A 10,018-nucleotide genomic window follows, 5' to 3' on the forward strand; every position below is an offset into this window, starting at 1 on the left:
GCATAAATGGTGATAAGCTGCAGATAGGCACAAACCACCCACAGACAAAGTGCACACATGCACTACTAACAGATTATTTTAATTTGCCATCAGGTCTTAATTCTATCAGCTACTTGGGATCTAATTCCTATGCCACCTCAGGTGACTCTTATTACTTGCAAGTGGGTCTATAAGATCAAGACTTGATCTGATGGCTCTCTTGAGTGACATAAGACTTGTCGGTCATGACTATTATGAGACTTTTGCTCGTGTTACCCACATGACCATTGTCCGGACTCTTCTTGTTGCTTGTATTCGATAGTGATCCATCTTCTAGCTCGATGTCAAGAATGCCTTTCTTAGTGGAGAATTGCGTGAGGTCTACATGCAGCCACCTCTAGGGAACTCTATCCTAGATGGCATGGTTTGTTGGCTGCGTCATTCTCTTTACGGCCTCAAGCAGACTCCTCGAGCCTTGGTTTGAGCACTTTTCTGTTGTCATTGATGCTAGTTTTAAACCCAGTGACCATGACCCTGCCCATTTGTCCACACTTACCCTCATGGTCTTTTCCTTGGTCTTGAGGTCTCTTCCACGCCTGATGGCATCTACCTCTCCCAAGAAAAGTATGTCTAGGATCTTATCTCTCGTGCTGCTCTCACCGACCATCGCACTGTTGATACACCCATGGAGCTAGGTGTTCACTTGCGGGTCACTGATGGTGAGCCTCTTGTCGATCTGACTCACTATCGTCATCTTGTTGGTAGCCTTGTCTATCTTGGTATCACTCGTTCAAACATCTCTCATGGCATCCATATACTGAGTCAGTTTGTCTCTGCTTCTACCCAACTCCACTACACTCACCTTCGTGTTTCTCGATATCTTTCGCGAAATCATCTCTTGCCGATTACTCTTAACTCACTTTAGCCCTCTCCAGCTTCAGGTGTACTCTGACGCGACATGGGATTGTGATCACTCTAGCCATTGTTCTCTCTCTACTTATTGTGTCTCCTTTGATCCTGCTTGATTGCCTAGAAAATCAAGCAGTAGCCGTTACTCGTTCGAGTGCTGAGGCTAAGTTGAGGACTATGGCGACCATGACAGCTAAGGTCACCTGGCTTAGGTGGCTCCTTGAGGATTTTGATGTGATAATTTCCACACCAACTCCTCTCTCCTCTTACAGCACCGGTGCTATCAGTATTGCTCGTGATCCTGTCAAGCATGAACTTACCAAGCACATTGATGATGACGCCTCATACATGCAATCACAAGTGCACAATGAGGTTGTGCCTTCGGAGTTCCAGGTAGCGGATTTCTTCACGAAGGCTTAGACGAGGGCACATGGCTATTTCCTCTCTAAACTCATCGTTGTGAACCCACCATGAGTTTGAGGGGGTGTTAGATGTTATGTACATTATGTAATTACTCACTAGTGTTGGGTGCTATCTACACTTTGTAAATCTTCGTATATGCCCTTTGGCCATGATGATAGATTTGTGTTTCTCATTTCCAACACATAACAAGAAAACATAGTGGCGTGGAAATCCATCATTCTAATGGCATGGCTAAAGGGGGCCTAGTCCTTTTGTCTTGTCGACTGTTTCTTTGCCATATCAATTATGAGCAAGTCAAAGTTGACGCTTCCAACCAAGATGGCACTGAAACTACCATGTGTTGCTCATAAGGTCATGTCATATGTCAATAACATATTGATTTGCAAGTATTTTGTTGGCCCAAATGGATTTTTCATTTCACTCAAAGAGGCCCAAAGGGTAGTCTTAATACATATATAGACTCCAAACAGCATATTCTAGGGAATATGCTACTAGACTCTTAAGACACCTTAAGACACCGATACAAGCATATTCTAGTGAATATGCTATAGCATGACACAAAAGACTTAAATAGAAAAGTGGTGCTTTAACATGGGCACCGGCCTTCTTCTATCAATTCTCCCCCTAAGTCTTGTGCGCGACGCCCAAGTCTTGTGGAATCTTCTAAGGGATCCCAATCCTGGACCGCAGCTCCTAAAACTTGACTCTTCCAAGGGATTTGGTGAGGAAGTCAGCGAGCTGGTCCTGCGTGCTGATGTAGTTGGCCTTGACGCTCCCATCGTCCAAGCAGCCCCTTATGAAGTGATACTTCACCCTGATGTGCTTGATGTGCTCATGGAAGACAGGTTTCTTCGCTAGGGCCATAACGGATTTGCTGTCCACCCGAAGCTCCACTGCGTCGGCATTTCTACCAAGGAGATCACCAAGTAGTCGAGCCAGCCAGATTGCCTACGTCGAAGCGGAAGTAGCGGCGATGTACTCTGCCTCACAACTGGATAGAGCCACCACCTGTTGCTTGACTGACTGCCAGCTAACCAGACACCTTCTGAGGAAGAACATTGTCCAGCTCATGCTCTTGCTCGTGTCGATGTTGCCGGCGTGGTCGCTGTCGCTATAGCCGATGAAGTGTGCCGCACCGAGACACCTCGGGTAGTGCAGGCCGTAGTCGAGGGTGCCCTCGACTTAGCGGATGATCCTCTTGTCGGCTTGTAGATGCTCCACCGTTGGTCGCTGCATGAACCGACTGACGTAGCCGACAGCGAACGCCAAGTCCGGCCGCGTGTGGGTGAGGTAGCGAAGGCTCCCCACAAGGCGCCGGTACTCCGTGGCGTTGACCTCCTCCGGGGTGCTGTCGCGGCTCACCTTCAGCCTCTCATCCATCGAAGTGAAAGAGGGGTTGCAATCGGTAAGCCCACCTAGCTCAACGATGCGCTTAGCGTAGGTAGTCTTTCGGATACTGATGCCGGAGTCGTCGTGGTGCACTTCGATCCCCAAGTAGAAGGGGAGGAGCCCCAGGTCACTCATCTGGAAGGCGGCCTTCATCTCCTCCTTGAATGCCTCCACCTCGTCATTCTTGGCGCCGGTGATCACCAAGTCGTCGACGTAGACGCCCACCAGCAGGGCATTGCCGCCCTTGCTCCGTCGGTAGACGGCCGCTTCGTGCGGGCTTTGCATGAACCCCATGGACCTGAGGGTGGCATCTCGCTTGGCGTTCCACGCCTGCAGTGCCTGCCGCAAGCCGTAGAGGGCCTTGCGCAAGGGAAGGACCTTGCCCTCCTTGACGGGGATGACGAATCCCGGCGGTTGGTGGACGTAGATCTCCTCCTTCAAGTCGCCGTAGAGAAAGGCAAGACTTGACGTCCATGTGGTGGACGCGCCAGCCCTCCTAGGTTGCCAGCGCGATGAGGAGACGCACGGACTCCATCCGTGCGACGGGTGCGAAGGCGTTGTCGAAGTCGACTCCCTTCTGCTGCACAAACCCGCGTGCAACCAGTCGAGTCTTGTGCTTGACAACCGCACCGGCTTCAGCTTGAACACCCACTTGAGGGTGATCGCACGGTGGCCGGCAGGGAGATCAGCCAGCTCCCAGGTCCGGTTCCTCTCGACACGTCCATCTCCAACTGCATCACGGCGCGCCAGGCCGCGTGTCCATCCGCCTCCGCAAAGGAATGCGGCTCGCCATCGTCGTGCTCCAGGTGCAGCTCTACCTCCAAGTCGTGCGGTACAAGTCTAGGTACTGGCTGCTCGCCGAGGATGTCCTCCACGGTGCGGTACTGCGGAGGTTCACCGTCATGGTACGGGTCAACGCGGTACTTGTCATTGGAGAGCAGCGTGACGAACTCCACTAAGCGGCGCTCTTCGCAGACCGAAGCTGGCGGTGCCGAGCCTGGAGAAGCAGATGCCGGCATAGGTCCCACCGGCGTAGATGTACGAGGCGTCGCTATAGGAGAACTGGGCGTGGCCGGAGCTGTCGGTGGAGGAGGGCTCGCCGGAGCTGGTGGCAATCCCGGAGCTGGGGCAAGCATGCTCAATGGAGAAGAGTTGCCAGCTTCGCTATTAATAAGCAAGCTCCCTCGAAGTGGACATATTCGATGACGAAGTCGTTAATCATTGAAGTCGAGCCGTCGTCCACCACTTTGTCCCACGCCCAACCTCGCCCCTCGTCGAACACAACGTCGCGCGCGATGGGCACACGCTGTGTCACAGGCTTGAGGATGCAGTAGGCCTTCACGCCATCCGCATAGCCAATGAAGACCCATGGAGTGCTCCTGTCGTCGAACTTGCCGACGTGGCCAAGCTCCTTGACGAACGCGACGCAGCCGAAGACGCGGAGGTGGCTGACCGCTGGCGTGCGGTCGTGCCACACCTCGTATGGCGTCTTGCCGTCAAGTGCCTTGGTAGGCGAGCGGTTGAGCAGGTGAACAGCGGTCATCACCGCCTCACCCCAGTAGATGGCTGGCATCACCCTCTGCTTGAGGAGGGCATGAGCGGTGGCCACCACCGTCTGGTTGCGGCGCTCGACGATGCCGATTCTGCTGCGAAATGTACGACGCGGAGTAGTGGCGCTGGATGCCCTCATCGGCCCAGTAGGCCGCGAACTTAGCCGCTGTGAACTTGCCGCAGTTGTCTGTGCGCAACACACGGAGCTTGCGGCCACACTCAACAGCAGCTTGATGACGCTTGATGGTGTCCGAAGTAGCTGCCTTGGTGTCGAGGAGGATCACCCACATGTAGCGGGAGATGTCGTCGACGAGGAGGAAGTAGCGCCGGCCTCTAGGAGTAGCCGGTGTGATGGGGCCGCAATCTTGATTTTTCATTTCACTCAAGGATGCCCAAAGGGCAGTCTTGATACATATAGACTCCAAACAGCATATTCCTTAAGACACCTTACTAGACACCTTAAGACACCGATACAAGCATATTCTGATGAATATGCTATAGCATGACACAAAGACTAATAGAAAAGTGGTGCTTTAACATGGGCATCAGCCTTCTTCTATCATATTTCTAGGTAAAAATGCAGTTTTTTTATAGTTCATTTAAAGTACATGTTTTTCCTTGAAACTATCATAATGCTGTTGTGATGTGGAGTTGCTGCTCTGTTCCATGGGCCTCTTTAAAACCATCAGTTTGGAGAGGTCTGGAGGCCTTTAACTTGTGATGAAACAAAATTAAAGCCTATTACCTACTCAAGAAAAAAAGCCTAGCAATAGTGTCATCTATTTTTTGAGCACCAAGTTTTGCATGTCATAACTGTCTTCTTACAGGTTCCCAGCTGCACTGTCGGAAATGCTGGTACAGAGCACTGGGACTGACTTGTACCTGCTCCCTGTTCTACCCCGCAACAAGTGGCCTCATGGCTGTGTTAAAGGCCTGAAGGCACGAGGTGGTGTGACTGTAAACATCAGCTGGAAGGAAGGGAGCCTCCATGAAGCTCTGATGTGGTCTAGTAGTGGGCAGAATTCCCTTGCAAAGCTGCACTATGGAGACCAGACTGCCACCATCAGCATCTCTTCGGGCCAAGTCTACAGGTTCAGCAGGGATTTGAAGTGCTTGAAGACTTGGCCACTGTGATGGCGCATATCTGCTTCACTCGGAAGGTAGAATCAGCGGTGGAGAAAATTCAAGAAACCTTCTGGGAAGCCAGCAAAAAATCAATTTCAATAAATCGTCACTTGAGCATGTTTTTACAGTCGCTTGAGCTATATAATGTGTTAATTTGCGTTTCAGTGCATACATGTTTAGACATCACACCATCTTACACTGGGCATGTGCATTCTGTAGTTTCTGTCAACATTTCCTATGGATGACAATATGCTGCTGAGCAGGTAAGAGATGAAAATTTGTTTCGCAAAAAAAAAAGTAAGAGATGAAAGCTTCTCTAGGTGTTGGCGTCGCCTCCATCAGCCATCTTAGTTTTCATCACACAGCTCACTATTGCTCATTATCGCTGGCTAGGCCCTGTGCCCTCTAGATCAAGAAAAATTTTGGATTACTTGGGAGCTAGGTATTCGTAGCTCCAAGAAATCCTGAATCTCAAGCTGCAAGTACATCAGGAGCATTTACATGAATCATTTTGTTTATAGTTTAGAGTAAATACAAATATTTAAATCACTACATTTTAGTCTTTAAACTACAGACCCAACCTGGAGCTGGAGCTGTGCCAAACATATTTCGCAGTTCAACACTTCACTGACCTGTTGTTTGAATTCATTCACATTGTGGCCGGCTAGGAATGCTGCTCGCCTAAATTGCAAATGGACGTGATGTTTGGTGAAATTCAGGTAGGAATCCGAACCATGTGAACAAATGGTACTCCTGAGCAACTCTTTGTGCTTTGGTTTGAGTAACCCTTTTCGCATTGAGAGAATTCCCTGTATAGCACCGGAAAAAACATGGTTCCCTATATGGCCCTAGAAAATTTTATCTTCGCTAACTGGCACCGAAAATTTTATTTAGTTCCTTTCTTAGCACCTCTGTTCACTGGCTGTTAAGTCCAACCTGAAAGACACTTTTACCATTCATCTTGTCTACTGAAATATGCTTTTACCCCTCATCTTATCTGCTGAAATATTCAGGTTCCATGGAGCCAAACATAATGCTTCATATTCTATTACTTTATGTTCACACATGAACGATGCATAGAAATTCAATGGCAAAAAAAAAGAAGATTGTTGTCCTCCCATTTAATAATCCAATAGATTCAAGTTTAGACCATCATAAAAAAATCAGGATGTTCTCTAACATCACAATGCATGTTAAAGTTCAGAAATAACACACATGTTACATTAACAATCAGAACTTCCGTCGCTACACCCTCCATTGGCAAGGCTTCCCCTGCGTCCTTGGCCGAGCCTACCCTCACACCTTGCCTGCTGCTGCAGCCAATCGGGCCTTGCCCGCCGCCGCAGCCCCCGGCGGCCTAGCTGCCGCCATAGACGGCCCGCGGCCTGCTTGCCCCCGCCTGCCCGGGGCCGCAGCCCCCCACGGCTTGCCTGCCGCCGCCGCCGCCTGCGACCTACTCGCCTCCGTAGCCCCCCATGGCCTGCCCCCCTGCTGCTGCCGCCCCCAGCTTGCGCGCCGCCGCCGCCGCTGTCCGTGGCCTGCTCGCCGCCGCTGCCGCACCCAGCCTGCGCGCCGCCGCCCGTGGCCAGCTCGCGGCCACAGCAGCGAGTTCCTTGACGACGGTCGGCAAAATGGGTCGCCCCTGCGCCTAGTTTGAGCCTGTGCCGTCCGCGACCTTGCCTCCTGTCAGCCGCCGCCGCCGTTGTAGATCTAGATTTGGGGAGAGAACGAGCAAGAGGGAGGGAAAGCGCTTGCTCAGTCGCTCTGGAAGTTCACGAGAGGGAGGGGGCAGTCAGGGGTTCCGAGGGAGGGAGGGGTCGGTCAACCAAAGGTTAGTTTCATCTAAAGATTAAATTCTAATATGACCAACAGTGCCTTTTAACGGAAGATGCTATCACACGTAACGAAAGTGTTAGAAAGAGAATGAGATAAAATTTTCGATGTCAATAACGGGAAGTAAAATTTTATAGTGCTATATACAAGGAATTCTCTCTTTCGCATTCTACTCCTGATATCCTGAGTGGGTATGTAAGATTAATTAGTGTGCTGCCTTGTCGTAAAAAGAAGTCCCGGTTGTTGTCGCCGTCACCGTCATCGTCACTGCAGCAGCGGAAGCGAGGTAATCTCCAATAAAATAAATCCCCTCCGCCGTTCAACCGGAGCAGATCTTGCCCCTTTCACCTCCGCCCGTTGCCATCAAGATTTGCTCGCCCCCTGTTCCGTTCCGGAGATCTGGCCGTGGGTGTTGCAAATCCGGTCTCTTCAAGATCTGCCCACAAACATCGAGGATCTGCTTCCTCCGCCGCCGGTGCCGGTTGCCTTCACAGCCGCTCACTCCCAAGATTCCACCATCATTCCTCAATCTGCAACTGGAAGTCTTGGGGATGGGTGCGCTATTCATCCATCTCGTCATCGCCCGCCTCCAGCAGCCAAGCGCTTACCTACGTCAAGACGTCCACGACTTCACTGCCGGTGAACTCGCAGCAAGCCACCCTTCGGCTTCGAGCAAGGCGTTCAAGAATACTCCACCGATAATCTCAACAACACCCTTGTTCGGTGGAGATGAAGAATATCGCCGTCTTCCTCGGGCCCTTCAAACCAGCGCATAGCACGATCCCTTCCGGCGACCAGCCTGTCGCTGCCGATGGTGTTCTCGTTGACTTTGCTCCCCTGGAGGACCTTGTAATTCTATCCTCCCTGGAGGACCCTGATGTAATATGGCTGCTTTAATATAATATAATCTTACTTAGCAAAAAAAACCCAACATACCGAAAACGTCAACGGGATACTGCAGGCTCCATGTGCGGCCATTTGTCCTTTCCCTCCCTCTCCGTCGGCAGCTTGCCGCCAAACCCACCAAGAAGCAGAAAGCAACCGAAGATGGAAGCTTGCCGAGCTTTTAAGCGTGCTCTAAACCCCCGCTCCTCCGACATTTCATCTCTCCTGCCACCGCCAATCTCCCTGTTCAATGGCCAAGCAGTCGACGGAGGAGGAGCGCCCGCTGAAGGTGGTGTTCGCGTCCCTGGCGAAATACTTCACGGACGCGGCGCCAATCGGGAGGAGCCGGATTCAGTTGACTTGCCTCTGGCAAGTCACGACGTAACTGGCGTATCATCTCCTCTGTCCATTCTCCATTCTACGGCTCAGAAGGATTCAAAGCATCTTGGACGTGGTCTTCCTCAAGCCTTCTCATGAAACCCGCACCCCCGCCGTCCAAATCCATCACACTCAATCTGCAATTTGCACCAAAAACTAGTAAAATTGATTGCCCATGGCCTTCTCTTCTGTCATGTGCTCTCAATTTTGTTGGTGATAGCTTAATTCTTCTTCAATTTCTGCTTGCTTTCTCTGTCTGCTCAGGAAACCAGCACCCTCGCCGGCCAAATTCGTCGCCGTCGGTCTGCAGTTCGCACCAAAATGCGTGATGTGGAGGCGCTTGCAGCTCACAGGAAGCGTCATGCCACACGCCGTCCGCGAGCTAGACTGCTAGCCCGCCCGCCCGCTCAAGACCGATCCGCAAGCGTGCGCTCCGTAATGCCGGCGACGAACGTGGAGAGCTGTCTGCGAGATTCTGCACCACAGCACCAAGCGCGTCTAGAAGCACTTGGAGCTTGCACGCGCGGGCACCTGCAGCCACCAGGACGAGCGCGGAGTGGATGGACAACGGCGAGAATACGAGATTGCCGCAGCTCTTGTCAACTGCGAGCTACTTTACGAGACCAAGCACCAATTCAGTCATACTCGGACCGGAAGAAGGTAGGCTACATGTCGTGCCTCCCATGTCGGGGTGGAGGCTACATGTCACGCGCGGTTACCTGACCCGGTTTCGGAAAGGAACAGAATGCTTACCATATGCGTAATACAAGTGTATACTCGAAATAATATCTTAACGAAACAGAATATCATACTACTTTATTATATGACCGAAAGTCTTAATCTTAAACGAATAAATAAATATTTATAACTAGCAGCGGACTTCAACTTCACAGGCAGATGATCGGAAGACATACGTCTAGAACTCCTCAAGATCTTCAGGGAATTCCGGAAAATTATCTTCTGAGCAGCATTGATTTTAATAAAACAAACGTGAGTACACTTATGATTGGTAGTCAGGAGGTCGAGTAAATTATATAACATGCAAGGCTAAAATTAAGGAAAAGCTAACATGGTTTGACTGCGATAAGCAATTTAGTTGACCAAATTTTATTTAGCAAGAATTAACTAAATGTAAGTATATACCAACACTTAAATAAATGAAAAATATAAGATAACAAAACATCAATTTAGATCATGTTTAAGTTCAATTATCATGCGAGGGTACAAGCCACTCTTAACCATGAGCACGGCTGATATATCAGTTTTCACTCTACGAGATTGTACACTTTACCCACAATTCGTGTTTCCCTTAATGCCCGGGTTTGGAAGGCCCTTAAACACTTCCGAGGTAAGTGGCAGGGATTCCCTGTGAGGCCTTTACAAAGATCCCCTAACTTATGAAAATCCGCTAAGGTTTCAAATCAAAACGGTCATAATCCACCCTAATAAGGCAGACGTCTTAACCAGGATCATATCACATCCTCAAGAGGACCGAGCTATACCCCGATGATGCAACCCATCTTGCCCTTTCGGTAAGATTGGCATA

General features: G+C 50.4%; 1 protein-coding gene across 1 annotated transcript in view; it reads left to right on the forward strand.

Annotated features, from left to right (window-relative positions):
* The window catches only part of LOC112876449 (alpha-L-fucosidase 2-like), a 28,555-nt gene extending 22,882 nt beyond the window's left edge, over positions 1-5,673 (forward strand). The window contains exon 10 of the mRNA XM_025940569.1: positions 5,079-5,673. Coding sequence (XP_025796354.1) covers positions 5,079-5,385 — 307 coding nt within the window. The 3' untranslated portion in view covers positions 5,386-5,673. The remainder of the gene's footprint in view (positions 1-5,078) is intronic.
* Positions 5,674-10,018: the final 4,345 nt, after the last annotated feature.

This window comes from Panicum hallii, chromosome 9, assembly GCF_002211085.1.
Source record: "Panicum hallii strain FIL2 chromosome 9, PHallii_v3.1, whole genome shotgun sequence".
Taxonomy (NCBI): Eukaryota; Viridiplantae; Streptophyta; class Magnoliopsida; order Poales; family Poaceae; genus Panicum; species Panicum hallii.